Source organism: Narcine bancroftii, chromosome 6 (genome assembly GCF_036971445.1).
Source record: "Narcine bancroftii isolate sNarBan1 chromosome 6, sNarBan1.hap1, whole genome shotgun sequence".
NCBI lineage: Eukaryota > Metazoa > Chordata > Chondrichthyes > Torpediniformes > Narcinidae > Narcine > Narcine bancroftii.
Window position 1 is genome coordinate 9036091 of NC_091474.1, and position 18862 is coordinate 9054952.

The following is an 18862-nucleotide window of genomic DNA, read 5'->3' on the forward strand; positions in this document are numbered from 1 at the left end:
AATCCATGCAGCCAGGTTTTCGTGGATCCCATACCTCATGACTTTCCGGTTAAGCCAAGCATGGGGAACCTTGACGAGCACCATATAGACATCTGCAACTCTACCGCCTTTATTCAGTTTTGTCAGCTCTTTGATGAAAACAATTAGTGAGGCATGAGCTACCCCTCATAAAGCCATTCCTCACAGTCATGTTGATTATCCCAAAAATTATGCTTCTTTAAATGCTCTTAATTCCTGTCCCTGAGAATCTCTCCAATAATTTGCCTGCCACTGACACAAGGCTGTGGAACAGCTGGACAGCAAAGATGATCCTGAGTTCCTTTCTTGAACATAGCTGACCCACACAAAGCATTACATTGAGAATGAAGTGATTTTTGACTTTTGCAGTAATGACAATGTAGTCGGAGTTGTCCACAAGTAGATCATAATCCCGCCATTTCACCCATCTACACTAATACCATTTGCTACATTTGGACTTTCTGCCTTGCTGTTCCAACTGAAAGTAGCATTGGAGTGAGGTGACTTATTGCTAGCTGCTTTTTTAAAAACAATTGGTTTATTTGTCTATTGTTTCAAAATAACAATTCCAATGTCACAAATTTTTTTTAAAAATGGCCACCTGTTTTCTTTCCCACAGCCATCGGTCCCTAGAATGAACCTCACAATAGAGACCCCATGCTGCCCTTGCAATTGATCTTTTAATTGCAACACCATATATTGAAATGTGCTCTTGTTTTTTGACTTGGATGTTTGAGTTGACTTGCTGGACTGTTCCCAAAAGAACCTTTTCACTGAACCAGGTATGCCAAACTGGACTTGAATTTCTGTCTAAACGCCTCTTAAAACATAATCATATTGGATTACACTGCTTCTTCTGGTAGCACATTCCTAACATTAAATACTGTAATAAAAAAACTCTCCACCAAGATAAAAGGCAAGCAGAATGTTTTACTCAACATTCCATCATATTTATAATAGGGATTTTAAAATAAATTATTTGCTTCCACTGGGTACATGCAAGTTTATACAATATAGTTAACTACACTTCCCAAGCACCCTCATCCACCAACTGCAAAATTTATAATAGTCTGACATTTCTTTGAAGAGAAATTTACAAATTTTCAGACAATTCAGAAGACAATGCAATTCATGTATAGTTTTCCATTGCATATATTTAATACAGTACTGTATATCCAAACATGAATGAAAATAAAGCTGAACATAATTGAATGGAGCCATTAAGATGAAATCATTTGTGCTTGCTAAACAGATATTGTTTATTAAGGCTTATATTCTCCTAGAGGAAAGAAAAATCAACCAACAATGTTTATTTCAAGCAGTATTCCATACACAGAACGAAAATTATCTAAATAAGTCTAAATAATAGTTTATTTCTTTAAAGTGACGTCCATTTTTATTACTAAGTTTAGAAGAGTTAATGGTTTGCTTTCTAAGGAAAGTAATATTCCTCTACAATAAACACGTGCAAGTTTCTGTGAACTAAAGCAACAGGCATGAGCACTGTTTTATGCTTTATCCAGTCGGCAGCAATTTCAATGGTTCCCTCATTTTAGACAGTAGAACTTTCGGACAGAAAGAATTAAAATATTTCATCTTGGAAGAACCAAGAGACGTTTGCATCTATTTATCATGTTTGAGACACTGTCACTTCACTATGTGCTCCTACATTAAAGCTCAGCTTTAGAGAAATAAAATAACCGTGGAATTTTCATGAAAGAATGCAAATTAACAGCAGCTTTTAAAAAAAGGAAGCTCAAAGTTAACACACCACCGAAAACAAGTAACGTTGAAAGCATCTCATCATCCAAACTACAGAAGGCTGATGCAGTAATATTTCCCACGGAGATAGGAAGCAGGAAGGGCTCATCTTCACGGTATTGCTAAACAAATGCAAGCTAAAGCTTCAGTGTAACAGAAGTTACCAGTGACTGCTACAGCATTTAGGTGTGAAATTACAAACAAAATGCAGACCAGTCTGGGCAAAAAAAAAAATCAAAAACCAGAAGAGTATTAAAAACATGATATAGCTTAATTCCCCTGCACACAAATATATCACTGGAGCAGAAAGCTTCGAGTTTCATTCTGATGCTGGGATCACTGCACCAGGTTTTCAGTTTTTAAAAAAAATAATTCATCAAGTCAAATGTTTTCTTATTTGCTTCGATTCAGGTGCTCCTGCAAAGAAAAACAAACTTATTTTTGAAAGGGGAAAAGGAATCATTTTCTTTAAAACTGCATTCCACACAATATACTAAACAATTCTATTAGATTTTCAATAATTATTTCATAATTTACAACTTTCTTTTCTTGTCCTTTTGCATTTTTAAATATAAACATAGTCAATACTTGTCAATGTTTGATGCTAATTATAAAACATTAACTTACAGAATTGCAAAGCCACTTTTTGCTAAAAGATTTGTTAAATTAGTGGAAACTGATTAACTATAATGTATTGTAGTTGACTGAAGTTCTAATTGAAAACAACCACATTGAACAAGTCTCCACTCAAAAGAATGGCCATGTCCATCTAACTCCTCATTTCAGATAATGATCCAAAGCCAGCAATACTTACTCAAGTGGTTCTCAGGATGCCAATCATTTTCAATACTTACTCAAGTGGTTCTCAGGATGCCAATCATTTTCAATACTTACTCAAGTGGTTCTCAGGATGCCAATCATTTTCAAAAATTCGCAGACCTAATATGTTCTGTTTTTATGTATTTTGCACAATGTGAAACCTCCCCCCCCCCCCCCCACCACACTATATTTCTCATCAGTTCTTCTTTACAACTTATGCATTTGACAAGTTAAAATACAGTATTTAACATACTAGCCCTAAAGTTCTCTTGTCATCACAGCCCCATTGCAGCCAAGTACGAATCACAAGTTAAATGGGCAGGAGCTGTATCAGCATAATCCCTTGTCAGTTAAGGCTGAGCCAAAGGGAGATATATAGAGTTTACAAGTTTTGGTTTCCTTGACAGGTTCCAGACTGAAATTCATCTTGTTTGGGACAGTTCTGCACCCTGTGTCCTCTTGCCCTGAAAAATGTACAAATGTAGTGAAATATCCCAGTCTGATAGCAGACTTATTCAAGCTTGGTTGTCATTCATATCGTTAACTAAATAATTTTTTGGAAGTCTTGATACACATTTGCAATAAACTTGCCGCAGTTCTTTTTTTTTTGCAATGAAGATATTTCATCACCAACACCGGAGAAGATTTGATGAGGTCTGCCCAGAGAAATCAACACAAGCCTGTAAACAGACTATTCCTGGACATTGGCTGATGTTTACTATTCCACTTGACAGCACCAACTTTGCTCTCACTCTGGAAATCTATTTGCTGAGCCTGTACTAAATACAACAGGCCATTAAAAATGAATAAATAAACTGCTGGGAAAAAGATATGTAGTGCATTTAATTTAACTTAAATACTTTCATTCATCTTCATGGAACTTTTTCATATTTATATTTAAAACATTTTGAAAAATACTTCTATAATAATTCTGTCGGTTTGGGAGCCTTGTTGAGAAAGAGTGCAAATCAGTTTTTGCTGGCCTGCAAGCCAATTATCATGGAGAAAGGCTCTGCTGTGTATATGTGGGGCTTTCTAATCTTTTGGGAATAGGGTTTTCAGTAAAAGACAGTGCCCAATGATAGCAGCAGCAAAGTCTAGGAGCAAGTAGATAGTGATCTTAGTATCTGCAGAAATCCACTGCATGATGTGGCAGATTTTTCTGTCAGTGGGGAAAAAGGGACTCTTAATTCTGCCCCACTGAAATTCCAATCAGAACCAACTGCACAGAAGGCTAATCCCCAGCCAAGGGACTATTTAACACAGAGGAAGGGTTGGAGTTGTAACTTTCAAAAAGCCAACCTATTAAGCAATTGGGGACAGAGCACCTTATAGAATAAATCAATGAATATGTGCCCCAACAATTAGGGTAATCTTTTAGTGCTCCTTCTAGATAAAGCAAATTTGTAGATCAGGACTAAAGGGCTTTTAGGATTACAAGGTCATTTTACTCCAAGGCAAAAGTGGTCTTCTACAAAAGTTTCCACTCATGTTCTCTTCCTCCAAACCTTCTGCCCGCAAATCTATCCATCACCTACTTCTTACTTTCCCAATACTTTTACCTGGGAGCAAAGAGAAGTGGGGTTTATTGTTTGAAGATAAAGAGCAATTTTCTTTAAAGGGGGAAAAATAGTGCAACATACTGCAATGGGATCCTTCATTAAGTAACCATACTTATTGACTACAGGTAGATCTAAGAGAGGTTTTTCAAAACAAAAGACTCTCATTACCTGCACTGCCATTGTTACCACTCGACTTCTCCCACTGAAACTCTGAACTGCAATGATTTGCGAGAAATGGAAGATTAGTGATGTTAGAACATCTTCCCTTTATAGAATAGGAAAAGAATGAGTCTAAAGAAATTATACGAAGATATGCAAATTATACAAAGATATGCAAATTATACTAAGATATGCAAATTATACTAAGATATGCAAAATGCATTTTACAATGATCCCTATCCTCGACTTCTCAGAAATCTTGGTAATTTTTAGGATGCAAAGGTAAGAAAAGGGTATCTTAACTATTGCAGCTTTTCTCTCCAGAGACCAATAAACAAATTAAGAACCAAGATCATGAGTGCTTAAAAGAAAATAGAATATGGTCAGGGATTAGTAATGTATCATAAATGCCAGAAAATGGCACAGGAAATAGGGTGAATGGAACTCCAGGTTATGATGGAGAATTAAAAGATAGTGAGAACATTTTGGTTTACATCAAAATGGGAAGGAAAAAAAATCAAAAACCCCTGAAGAACACTAGAATAGGACAGAAACCCAAAGGAAATCACACTGCTGCCACACATTATGCCAGTTAATAAAACGAGCTCACAGAATGAGAGAAGCGAGACCTGCAACGTTAAAAATAAAAAGATCCATGAACATAAACCTTCCTTGGATACTAATAACTGCTCTGAGGATAGCTTAACACAGCAAAAGGAGTACGCCATTAATTCCTCAACACCACATCACCATTCAATTAGTTCTTGGTCTGCACCTTGATTAAACTGACCTGCCTTTACTTGAAACTTGACACCCTGGCTTTTATGTCCTGATACAAAATGTAGAAAGGAATAGTGTCTTTGACAGAATTAAGTCACCATCACAGATACCTTGCAGATGTTATCGAACTGTTTACACAGCATCGATAATAGATAAAATGGTGTCCCTGCTGAAGCCTACAAGATGATTGCTCAATTGGTTGGAAATGTCAATCCAGCTACGTGCCAAGGTGCAGCTCAAATCCTCAAGACCAAATTCCTTGGAGGCTAGGTTCATCTTGCTTTGTTCAGTACATTCGAGCTGTTGTTTACAATACAGAAGTTATAATATGTCGATAAAATGACACTTGGCTACTTTGATAACCCGACTAGAAACTCTGCTCACTAGCTATCACAACTCAAGGATCTCAGGCCTCACTTGTTAACTCAGGTTTTCTTTTCACAGATATTGCCCGACTTGCTGAGAACTTTCAAATTCTGTTATAACCCGACTTTTATAACCCGACTAGAAACTCTGCTCACTAGCAATCACAACCTAAGGTGCTCTAACGAAGGGTCTCAGGCCTCACTTGTTAACTCGGTTTTTCTTTTCACAGATACTGCCTGACCTGCTGAGAATTTTCAGATCTTGTTTCAAATTTCCAGAATTTGCATTAGAGGCTAATTTATTCATTAAATGAATTGGACACAGTCAGAGAGAATTTTGCAAAACAAGGCAATGAAGAGTTCTAGAAAAAAGGCAGGTCGGGGAATTTTTATCTAATGCTTCCAGAATGGACATTTGTAGGGAGTGGAAACCCTAAAGGATTCAGATTTTTTTTTTTAATTTGCAAATTATTTATGTTGAAACACACTTTGAACACATTTTCTGCAAATGTAACTAGTTTTCCTTTTTATGGCTAATTATTTGTAAATTTGTAAATTTGATAAAGGCCTCCAGAAACTCTTAACAGGGCCCAGAGTCTCAATATCAACACGCTGTTTAGTAGAGCTGCCTCATTGATATTGTTCAATATTGTCCAAAGGAGGGGCATTTCTACTACAATCCATTCATTGGCAATTCATGTCATTTTGCAAATCAATGGAGTTCTTTGCTGCTAGGATTATATACATACAAACAAATTTTAAAATCAGGACAGGAATGGAAATATTAATAAAATGAAAGACTAAATTGTAGCAATACTAGTATATCAACATTTCCAATTAAGATAAATGCTGGATACATCTTCCCATCCTGCATGGTAAAAGTAATATTTTAAAATCCAGGAAACAAATATGGTTTTATATTGCACTTCCTGAACATTTTTATAAGCATTACCTCTACTTTAGATTGTTTGTCAATGCAGCCAGGGTATGGGCCAAAATATTACACAATTCCTCACGAAGACTGAAAGGGCAAGTGCTAGGCTTTAAGTAATAGAGTCCAACTACACCAGATGTGTACATGAGCTACACCAATCCCAAAGTCTTCCAAATTCCAATGCAAAAAAACAAATCAAAAGCAGTGAAACCTATTTCAACAAGTGTATAGGCAACACTATCAAAATATGCCAAATGACTGCAGATTACACTACATTTTGAGTATGAGATCTAACATACTGATTTGGTCGAAATCACAGGAGCAGCTCTTCCAATTTTCCACAAGTAACTTGGCAAACCTTTGGGTAATAACTTCTTTCTCCCTCTCCACCTTGGCACCTAAACTGGAATTTAAGTCTACTGAATGATGATGCCTTTTGTTGCTCTAGATTAAGTTTTCTATTGACGCTTACCAGGTCTTTGGAGCAAAACTTGAAGAGGATGAGGACTGATGCAGCGTTCTGATGCAGCTCATTCTCCCTGAAGCTTGGATGACTGTGCCTTCATAGGAGCGGTGGCTGGAAGGGGAAGAGGAGTGGGATGACTTTGAGCACTTGCCGACCACAGGCAAGTCAGACAGCGATGCTTCAGCCATCTTGGATTTTGTGATCTAATGCTATCTTTGAATTAAGGCTTGATCATTTTATTTCCCTTGGAAAGTTTGACAATTCGCACAGAGCGACATTGTGGTCACAAAACACATAATAATCATTAAGCAATAAAGGCCAATTAAAAAAACAAAATCAGAAATAAATCAATTACCACAATGCCAAAGACAGATGGGCATGGTAGTGTAGAACCTTGCACACACATGATAGCTACACGATCATATCCAGTTTCAATAGGAGAAAAAAAAACTGTGGATAGTGAAGGATATGAAAATAAAAGTTGGCCACAAATGGGACAGACATCCTATCTCCCAAATGATCACTGGCTTCAGATCATTACCAAATTTTGAGGAGGAAATTAACAATGTTAAAGTTTAACTTTAATTTTTTTTATTACAACCTAAATTTTTCTTCAATAGAGCACCAAGTTACAAACAATGTTGTGAACACCTAAAATATCACAAGAGTGTAATTCAAATCATAGACCACAGTGCAATTGTAAATAAATAAGCTCTGAATGACAAAATTCAGATTTAACAATTGGCAAATCCATTTAGCGTTTTCTACTAAACTATAACTGCTGTATCTTAAGCACATAAATGCATAAAAGCAGGTTAGTGACTATCTACATAAATTAATTTTATTAGGACTGAGAAATATAATTGCAATGGAGAACTTACTATAACATTTTATTTTCAGCTTCACAGATTAAAACAAAAGGGTAAAAAACATTGAAATGTGCATATGGAAGACTGGTAATTTTTTGTCCTCATTCAACTGGTCCTTCACCACAAGGTTATCAAACTGGTCATGGGCTCAAGAACCTCATGCAAATCTGGCCCTCACCCTTTCTTTTACAATCAGGAATTTGCCATGTAGAAAATTCTAAGAAACAGAGGGCATTGGCATGACACATTATGTTCTAAAATCATCTGGCATTATTATAGCACAAAGAATAAACATTTAATGCCAGCTAAGTTGCAAGATAGCTATTAAAACAAGATACAAAAAAAAGTGAAAATATATGTGGCCAAATTAGTTATCTAGAACCATCAACTCTGAAAGTTTGCTTTCAAAGTATAAACAACTTTCTTCCCTTCTCCTTCCCCTTCCCTTCTCCTTCCCCTTCCCTTCTCCTTCCCCTTCCCTTCTCCTTCCCCTTCCCTTCTCCTTCCCCTTCCCTTCTCCTTCCCCTTCCCTTCTCCTTCCCCTTCCCTTCTCCTTCCCCTTCCCTTCTCCTTCCCCTTCCCTTCTCCTTCCCCTTCCCTTCTCCTTCCCCTTCCCTTCTCCTTCCCCTTCCCTTCTCCTTCCCCTTCCCTTCTCCTTCCCCTTCCCTTCTCCTTCCCCTTCCCTTCTCCTTCCCCTTCCCTTCTCCTTCCCCTTCCCTTCTCCTTCCCCTTCCCTTCTCCTTCCCCTTCCCTTCTCCTTCCCCTTCCCTTCTCCTTCCCCTTCCCTTCTCCTTCCCCTTCCCTTCTCCTTCCCCTTCCCTTCTCCTTCCCCTTCCCTTCTCCTTCCCCTTCCCTTCTCCTTCCCCTTCCCTTCTCCTTCCCCTTCCCTTCTCCTTCCCCTTCCCTTCTCCTTCCCCTTCCCTTCTCCTTCCCCTTCCCTTCTCCTTCCCCTTCCCTTCTCCTTCCCCTTCCCTTCTCCTTCCCCTTCCCTTCTCCTTCCCCTTCCCTTCTCCTTCCCCTTCCCTTCTCCTTCCCCTTCCCTTCTCCTTCCCCTTCCCTTCTCCTTCCCCTTCCCTTCTCCTTCCCCTTCCCTTCTCCTTCCCCTTCCCTTCTCCTTCCCCTTCCCTTCTCCTTCCCCTTCCCTTCTCCTTCCCCTTCCCTTCTCCTTCCCCTTCCCTTCTCCTTCCCCTTCCCTTCTCCTTCCCCTTCCCTTCTCCTTCCCCTTCCCTTCTCCTTCCCCTTCCCTTCTCCTTCCCCTTCCCTTCTCCTTCCCCTTCCCTTCTCCTTCCCCTTCCCTTCTCCTTCCCCTTCCCTTCTCCTTCCCCTTCCCTTCTCCTTCCCCTTCCCTTCTCCTTCCCCTTCCCTTCTCCTTCCCCTTCCCTTCTCCTTCCCTTCTCCTTCCCCTTCCCTTCTCCTTCCCCTTCCCTTCTCCTTCCCCTTCCCTTCTCCTTCCCCTTCCCTTCTCCTTCCCCTTCCCTTCTCCTTCCCCTTCCCTTCTCCTTCCCCTTCCCTTCTCCTTCCCCTTCCCTTCTCCTTCCCCTTCCCTTCTCCTTCCCCTTCCCTTCTCCTTCCCCTTCCCTTCTCCTTCCCCTTCCCTTCTCCTTCCCCTTCCCTTCTCCTTCCCCTTCCCTTCTCCTTCCCTTCTCCTTCCCCTTCCCTTCTCCTTCCCCTTCCCTTCTCCTTCCCCTTCCCTTCTCCTTCCCCTTCCCTTCTCCTTCCCCTTCCCTTCTCCTTCCCCTTCCCTTCTCCTTCCCCTTCCCTTCTCCTTCCCCTTCCCTTCTCCTTCCCCTTCCCTTCTCCTTCCCCTTCCCTTCTCCTTCCCCTTCCCTTCTCCTTCCCCTTCCCCTTCCCCTTCCCTTCTCCTTCCCCTTCCCTTCTCCTTCCCCTTCCCTTCTCCTTCCCCTTCCCTTCTCCTTCCCCTTCCCTTCTCCTTCCCCTTCCCTTCTCCTTCCCCTTCCCTTCTCCTTCCCCTTCCCTTCTCCTTCCCCTTCCCTTCTCCTTCCCCTTCCCTTCTCCTTCCCCTTCCCTTCTCCTTCCCCTTCCCTTCTCCTTCCCCTTCCCTTCTCCTTCCCCTTCCCTTCTCCTTCCCCTTCCCTTCTCCTTCCCCTTCCCTTCTCCTTCCCCTTCCCTTCTCCTTCCCCTTCCCTTCTCCTTCCCCTTCCCTTCTCCTTCCCCTTCCCTTCTCCTTCCCCTTCCCTTCTCCTTCCCCTTCCCTTCTCCTTCCCCTTCCCTTCTCCTTCCCCTTCCCTTCTCCTTCCCCTTCCCTTCTCCTTCCCCTTCCCTTCTCCTTCCCCTTCCCCTTCCCTTCTCCTTCCCCTTCCCTTCTCCTTCCCCTTCCCTTCTCCTTCCCTTCTCCTTCCCCTTCCCTTCTCCTTCCCCTTCCCTTCTCCTTCCCCTTCCCTTCTCCTTCCCCTTCCCTTCTCCTTCCCCTTCCCTTCTCCTTCCCCTTCCCTTCTCCTTCCCCTTCCCTTCCCCTTCCCCTTCCCTTCCCCTTCCCTTCTCCTTACCCTTCCCTTCTCCTTACCCCTCCCTATAAATTTGAACAAATGAATGTGCATTCTATTACTTTATAATGTATTTATTTATATTGTAACTGTAATAACTTTTCATTCTCTCAAATATGCTGGTTCTTTCGCAAACTGGTCAGTCTCCAAGCCAACCGAAAGGTGCTAGCAAGGTTTGACTATGATGAAGTTTTTGATTTCCACCTCGGTTACAAATAGTGGATAAATCCAAAATACTATTTTTTTAAAAAAACAATAAATAGTTTTATAATATTTACCTTGTAAATAATGAGAAGCCACTGGCAGAGAAACTTTGTCCTGGAAATTTAAAACAGAAAGGTATGTCTTTTTGATTTGTTGGTTTGCTCCATATGATTGCAGACAAATGTTAATTCATCAACACAAAACTCCATAATAAGAGGTTGTAAATAAAAATACCCCTAATCAGGTTTTCTACATAAATGCCAAAAGTAGTCTGGACATTAAGTTAAATACTATTATTAATTCGAATGAGCAAGAATTGAGGAAAAACCCAATACCATTTTGGAGCAACAATTTAAACCTATATATAAATTGCCAGTATTCCGTTTCAGATTGCCAGTATTTTGTTTCAATATGGGACTGCTTTTTTCTCTTGATCAGAATTAACATGCAAGCCTCAGTTTGTTTGTCCAACACAAGTAGTATCTAGACAGAACCTATACCTTGCTAGCAAAGAGATCAAACAAGTTCATTATTTTATTTTGTTGAGCTCTGACTGATGAATGACAAGGATGTGTTCAATTTTTTTAACTATAGAATAAGGGAAACTACTGTACGTGAGGCTAACTACAATTAACATCGATTAAATTTTTAAATTAAACTGCTGTGACTGCAATTTACCCATTTTGGGACAATCACTTTTAATATACAAATGAGTGGTGCAGCAGTTAGTGCTGTTATCTCAAACCACACAAAAAAAGTTTGATCCTGTGCCCTTCTGCATTGTGTTAGCACATTCTCCTGTGCTCGAGTTTCCCCCCACTTGCACAAATGTGCTGGTTAAGCTCATCAGAAAGGAGAAAAGGTGATGGGGATAAAAGAAGAAACATTCATAAAGTGCAGATTTGTGCTTTATGGTTGGCAGATGCATTGGACCAGATACTATACGACTCCATCAATTGCAATGTCATTAAACCATTAAAAATCCAAACCTTTGAACTTCTTGTATAGTGGAAAAATATACAACTTTTGAAATTATGTTAACATATTCAAAAACTGTTTTAAAAGGGTTCATACCTTCCCTGCTCTGTGCATTGTAGCGCTGAGGTGATTTTAAAAGGTCTATTTTTTCAATTCATGGTTGGCAAGACAAAGGCAATCTTTTACATCTCAGTGATCTTAAATATTCCCCTTGAAAATTACTGCCCAATCTTCTATCCCCAAAAATATTGTACGGTCTGCCACCATTTGAGGATGCATTCATTCCTTGCAGCATTGAAATGGCCATAAGGACATAGCTGATGAATGGGATTTTATCCGCTTATCATTCTTAATATGTTTTTAAGGGTTGATCTCATTTTTCTCTCCAAAGATTTCACTCTCACCGAATAAATATTGTTTTAAGATTTGCATCAATTACACATTTTTTACACTCCACCACACTTTTTCTCTGAAGAAAGAAAAACTCAAAAAAAGCAAAGTGGTTACAAACGGGTACTCATTCTCTGGAAAGGTGATGGAAAGAGTCAATCAAGGATTTCAAAAGAAAATTGGGACAGGCACTCAGAGCAAATTTTTTTTAAGATTTCTAAGGAAAGAGCAGGCACAGACTTAACTGTCCCAATGACTTTCAGTTAGGTAATGAAACAGGTAAATATTCAATTTTTTAAACTGTTCCCAGGACTACAAATCCAAAATCATTTCCCCCCCCACCCGCCCCGATTTTGGCTTTCTGTATATCCCCTACGGGCTTCACTTATTGATGGTTAGATTTGAGATCTGGGGATATGATGTTCTAATCTTTTAATCTAAGATTTTAATCATCTTCCTTTCGACAAAGCCCATGATGTTTCTTTTATAAAATGCTTAAAAAGCAAGTAATGATAATGATGAGTTTATTGTCATATCACACCAAACCTTTTACTTGCTGTAACTGAATGGCACTTTAGGGGAAAAAAACTACAAGAGTATACTTATTTGAATTTAAAAAAGCCAATAAATACAAAGATAGTCACTGAAAGTAAAGATACTATACACTAAGGTTTAACATAAATGAAGATTTCATTTTTTGTATATTGAGACTGATAGTTTTCAGTTAGCTTGCATGTCAAAACAAATGCCAATTAAATTCAGTTTCATAAATGAAATGAAAATAAATTATACAAATCAATAAAATGAATATAATTTAGGAGGTTTACAGCTCCCCAATGTTATGAATTATTATAAAGTAGCCCAGTTGAGATTTATTAATGTAATGTACGATTCCAATAATGTTTCAGCATTGGGAAATGTAGAACTTGATAAAATAGGAGAAACAGATTCACAACATTTATAAATGGAATGCAAGGTTATTAATAGCAAATAGAGAAACACCCATACTGAAACATTTAATTGAACTTTGGAATAAAGTTGATTAAGAGATTGGAGGAAGAGGTTTAATGTCCAGAAGAACGAGTTTATTTCAAAATACTTATTCCATTTTCTATGGAAAATTAATTTTTAAAAATTTAGCAAAACTATGGTTTTAAGAAAATTAAAGATTGTTTTGAAGCTGGGAAATTCATTACTTTTAGTAGAATGAAGGAAAAGTTTGATATTGAAAAATATGAAATTTTGTTATTATCAAATTAACAGATTTTTTGTGCAAATTTTGGTCAAGAATTAGTATTACCAGTGGAAACAGAAGTAGAATTATTATTATGTACTAGGGATGTAAAGAAATTTATTTCAGATGTATAAATTATTACAAAAGAAAGCTCGAAAAGAAGTTCATAAATCAAGACATAAATGGGAGGTAGATTTAAACAAGCAAATAGATGAACATAGATGGATTCAGATATGTAGAGAAAGTATGAAAAGTAAAATAAATGTGAGAGATACATAAGAAATAGGAGCAGGTGTGGGCTATCCAGCCGGTCGAGCCTGCTCCGCCATTCAATAAGATCATGGCTGATCTGATCATTGTCTGCCTTTTCCCCCATATCCCTTAATTCCATTTTTTAAACAAAAAAGATCTATCTAACTGAACTTTAAATATGTTTAATGGAGTAGCCTCAACTGCTTCCATAGCTTCACTACTCTCTGAGGAAAAACAGTTTTTCCTCATCTCCGTCTTAAATCTACTCCCCTGAATCTTGAGGCTGTGTCCCCTAGTTCTGGCTTCACCTACCAGTGAAAACAATTTTCCTGCCTCTATCTTATCTACCCTTATCATAATTTTATATGTTTCAATAAGATCTCCTTTCATTCTTCTGAATTTGAGTGAGTATAATCCCAGACGATATAGTCTCTCCTCAGAAGTCAACCCCCTCATCTCTAGGATAGATAAATATAACTTTATTCACCAATTATATTTAACACCACAAAAGTTACATAATATGAACTATACTTATTCCAATTTATGTTTTAGGTTTGGACAAGAAGTTGGTACTTTTTTTTGCATTCAACTTGGCAGTATTTCAAAATTAAACCTTTTTAGCTTTAAATGGATAATTTATTAGAACAAATAACTGGAGTAAAATTCCCACAGGATCCAATGTTACTTTTACTGGGAGATATTAGAGGGATTAAACCCAAATTAAAACTGAATATGTATCAAGTAAAATTTGTTCAAATTGCTTTGGCAATAGGTAGAAACTGTATGGCTATAACTTGGAAGTCTGATATTGATTTGGGAATGGACAGATGGCAGAGGTTCAGAGATGTATTCCACTTGAGTAAATTATTTATAATTTAAGAGATAAATATCATACATTTTGTAAAATATGAAGCCCATACTTACAAACTTTTGGTATTAAAATTTAAATGAATCTCAAACATTCCCTATCTCTTATAGGTCTCTGTATACATTCAAAGGTATGGGAAAGTGATTTTTCTTGTTTTTTTTTAAGTTTGTAGGGGGTTGGGGGTTAATAGGAGGTTTTCCTTTTTTTAAATTTCTTTATTCTCTTTTTTTTTATGTTTGAAATATTGTTAAATGTTTGCTGTGATTTTATTTTAAATAAAGTTTTAAAAAACAATAAAATGAAGGAACTGGGTTTGAGACTTTGGATTCAGACAAGTGAAAACAATGATGAGCAACTCCCATGTTCCAAACTAAAATGAAAATCTTATCTTGGTCAGGCCAGAATACACCTTCCATAGATTTTCTTTTATCAGACCATACAAGTACTTTCATTTTTATTCATACTGTTATTTGCAGTGTTTTATCAAAGCTTCACTGATTTAATTTTCAATTTGCAATGATCAATAACTTTTTAGAAGCAATTAGCTTTTCATAAATTAATAATTAAGACAAAGGCATTAGCCTTTGTGCTATTCTTTTGCAAAGTGGATGACCTAAAACAGCATTTAACGGATCAATGCGCATCCTCCTCAGAAGGAGCAATTTTTTTTTTTAAATGGCAATTTAAATACCAGTGAATACAACTTCTCTAACCAGTGGAACACAAACCTGGATTATAAAATTGAAAAACCATATTGTTAATTATATGCAGATTTGCAGCATGGGCCAACAAGAAACAACAATCACATCTGGATTACAACCTGGACACATCTAAATTTGGCTTTTAAATTTAAATTTAGACATACAGCATGGTAACAGGCCATTTTAGCCCACAAGCCCGTGCCACCCAATTAACCCTACAACCCCTGGTACATTTCAGAAACCAGAGCCACCAGAGGAAACCCACGCAGACACAGGGAGAATGTACAAACTCCTTATAGACAGCACAGGATTAGAACCCCAGTCCTGATTGCTGGCGCTGTAACAGCGTTTCCCCAACGGCTACTCTAAACATGCCACCCTTTTGTAATGATAATCCACTGAATCAGATCTTGATTGCACTCATTTATAAAAACTTCAAACTTAAAATCTGTGAAGAGACAAATCAGGCACTTTCTACAAAAGTAGACAGGACCTTTGCCAGATGAAACCAAAAATCTGCTCCAGCATTCCCCTTGCATAATAAAAATCCACCTAACCAAAAAGATTTTATTAATTTAATTAAATAATTCCCATATATATCCAAATAGAAATTCAACAAAAAATAGGATACCCTTTAACAATAGCAGGAAGGAGAAAACTGCAAATGATCAGAATTTGAATGCTTCATAATCAATAATGAACACAACATAATCCCAACATACACTCAACCAGTACAGCATGCAGCACATTACATCTGTACTGCCACTTAAATAGATTGTAGTCTCTCAATTTTATTTACTCACCTTGAATGCAGCATTGAATCTTTCAGGCTACATTTTTTTTTTGGGGGGGGAGGAAGGGGACAGAATTCAGAATTTCTATTTCTCTGTTAGAATCTCTTTTTTTTTCTCAATTGCGTGGCTTTAATTTTGTAATCACAATCTGTTGTTTGCATTCCTAAAGGAATTAATGTCCCTACGGTCAACTGATGTTTACTTCAAACATCCCAATTAGAGTAAATATCGTACCATCCAAACAGAATCAAATTAGTTCCAATGTCCTTCTGCTGAAATCTCCATGTCCTACATTTTGTGTCTACTTTTAATGAATTATTTTGTTAATAGGGCATTGAGATGGTGGTGTTCCAAAATCTCCTGCAGGACATAGTAGATTATACACAACAGTATATTCTTAATTGTTTCATCTTGCTTACTGAGCCATCAAGATTTTTACATCACCTAATGGATTTCTTTTAATGGTTTTACTCCAGTGAAGGATTACATTCGTTTTTTTTTTGTTATTTTCCCCACATGTATTTAAATCTTAAGATTTTTAGAATCTATTTAATTATCTGTTTATAAGAATAAAGGAGAATGAAGTTTGGAGAAATTTGTCTTTGCTCAACAGCGCTATTCCATTAAGAGTTGAACTTAAATAGGCAGCCAATACTCATGTATACATTTAGCTCAATGAATCAAAACTGAATTTCTCCTCTGATAGATATTTAGAAAATTATTGCTCCTAAGTGACGACTGAATTTATTCCATAAATCTTGGGCAGCAAGCAATAAGACATTTTATGTAGAACTATTTGAAAACATTGCTCCAGTCTTTGGTTTTACAATCGAAGCTCAGTTGCAAACCATTCCCCAAAGATTTAAGTAAACAATCGTATCCTCTTTGAAAATTGTACAAAGGACATGCAAATTGGCGCATTCATATAGATATTTTCATTAAATGAGGACTACTCAATTGCAAGAGTCAGGAGTTTATCTCCTAGCCACATCAAGAGAATATATTTTAACTGATCAATTTTTCCACCGTGGACTCCAATACACAATTAGAAAATGGAAGTTGGGAGATGGAGTTGTGTGTTTTTGTTTGTTTTGGAACAACTTGAAACATTAAAGTCTTATCCTAATTTTAATCTTGCAGAAATACCAAATGACAGGGTGTCCCAATTATAATTACAATCCAAATTAATAGATAATTACTTATTTCTTTTCTTCAGCAACAATCATGTATACAACACAATCAAGTTTTACAACATGACAGCAAGTTTAATGGCACTTGGATCACAAGAGTATAGATGTTCCGACAGGACTCACCTTACGAACAACTTCCTCCTCTTCCTGACGCTTTTCATAATGTGAGAAGTCATCAAAAATTGAGGTGGTATGCTTGTAGGTGGCAATAATTTTGAGCACTTGCTTGGCTTTCTCTAAAGGAACCTCCTGCGTGTCTCTAGAGTTAGTGACTGGTTTATTATCATTATTTTCCAAACGAATATGTCTCAGCTGGTTATTCGGCACATCCTTTACAAAGATCCATTTTACGTCAAATTTGCCTTTCCATTTGTCCTGTGACCAAACCCCAGCACACGTACCATAGTCCACTGCCGATTTCATTTCTGCCACGCCACAAAAATGTCCACTGCCATTTACACTGAATAGTAAATAGACAGGACCTTTGCCAGCCATTGAGCGAAATGCACTGTCCAAGCGTTTATTGCCATGTTCTGTACTACACCAAATAGAGTACTTGATAGAGCGATGGATATCATCCTCAGAGTAGCTCTTGATAATAAAAACGCGACCATTTTTGACATTCCAATCAAAGTCTTTTGGATTGTAGCTGTACGCAGCCTTCAGTTTTTCCAGGACAGGATGAGTCTCGTTGCTTGGTGGAGAGTTAACTGGAAAATTTCCCAGTGAGTTGATTTCATTACTAGCTCCATTATTTTGACCAAATGCTGCACTCCTGTTGCGAGGAGCAATCCAACGATTCTGTGGGAGTTGCTGAGGAATCTGCAAATGCTGAGGTGCAAAGGGCTGAGTCAACTGTTGCTGAGAAACTGCCTGAGTTATAGGGGACTGATGAGGCGGAGTAACCTTTGGTACAGGTCCTTTATTGTCCCATGTACCAATATCCATATTGTGTTTTATAGGAGGTGGGGGCAAGGTCGAATTTCCCACTGCTGCTCCAGTCTTTGGTTTTAGTTTTGGTTGAGGCTTGGCTGGCTTACTTGCAATGGCAGCCCATGATGTTGGCCTTGGAGCAGATAGACCAGCTCTTGAGCCATTTCCAGGGGCTGCATTGGTCATACCTGGGCTGTTTACCACAGACCCCACTGTCTTCACACCCGACGATGTCACAGCTCCACCAATCTTTAATCCAACCATCCCTTGTTCAATGCTATTCATGCCTGGAGCTTTATTTAAGGTATCATTTGGAAACCCTGTCTGTCCATCTACTATCGTCCCACCCAAAGAACTAGGTGGGTAACTATAGCTACTGCCATACGCTGAGCTTGGCGTTTGTTGTCCCTGAGATCCACCTGCCCCCCAGGCCGAAAACCCAGGATTTTCAGGAAAAAAATTGAATCTATGTTGATTTAAATATGGGGTGCTCCCCAAACCCCCAGGTTGACCAAAAACTGCATCATGCATAAAATGATGGTCTCCATTGCTCAGCTGACCATAGGCTGGTAGGTATGGAATAGGAGGATCACCACCAGTGGACCATGGTGCCGCTTCATTAAGAGAATAGGAAAATCCAATGGAAGGAGCATAATAGCTTGACAGATATGGATCGGTCATTGAAGGGTAGCTGTTATTCTGTTGATTAAAAAAAAAGGTTAAAGAATCATGCTCCCATCAGTTTCACTTGTCTCTCCCCCCCCCCCCCCCTCCATCACTTAAACAATCTGACTAATTTGACGATCTAAAAAAAAATGTATTGGGGTATTACTAGAAATAGCATCCAAGTCTGAAAAATCGAAGTTTATACCCCAGAAGCAACGTTCATTTAAAAAATTCCCATCAACAACGTAAGACATTGGATGAACATCACTTCAGAGAAAACTATTTTTCCTTCAGTTTTCAACACAGTAACTTCAAAAAAGTGGAGACCATTAATTGTTTGTAATTTTCCTCCAGAGGAAAATGTCAGTATTAAAATTATATTTACGTTCTACCCTAATGTTTTGAAAATTAGCTC

General features: G+C 38.2%; 1 protein-coding gene across 10 annotated transcripts; it reads right to left on the reverse strand.

Moving 5' to 3' along the window:
- Window positions 1–928: 928 nt before the first annotated feature.
- On the reverse strand, window positions 929–18482 carry ythdf1 (YTH N6-methyladenosine RNA binding protein F1). 10 transcript variants are annotated; one of them, XR_011339861.1, is made up of 6 exons: window positions 16972–18482; window positions 10516–10555; window positions 6871–6975; window positions 4329–4375; window positions 2852–3062; window positions 929–2196 (listed from the first exon to the last, which is right to left on the reverse strand). XR_011339861.1 is itself a non-coding variant. In XM_069883859.1 (3 exons), exons 1-3 carry the CDS (start codon window positions 18460–18462, stop codon window positions 2156–2158), a joined length of 1572 nt encoding a protein of 523 aa, XP_069739960.1. In that variant the 5' UTR covers window positions 18463–18482; the 3' UTR covers window positions 929–2155. The 10 variants fall into 10 exon arrangements, 3 of the variants coding, with proteins under 3 accessions (XP_069739960.1, XP_069739961.1, XP_069739959.1); XR_011339860.1 differs by having other exon boundaries at window positions 2852–3377; XR_011339862.1 differs by having other exon boundaries at window positions 2852–3377; window positions 4329–4425.
- Between the last annotated feature and the right edge of the window lie 380 nt (window positions 18483–18862).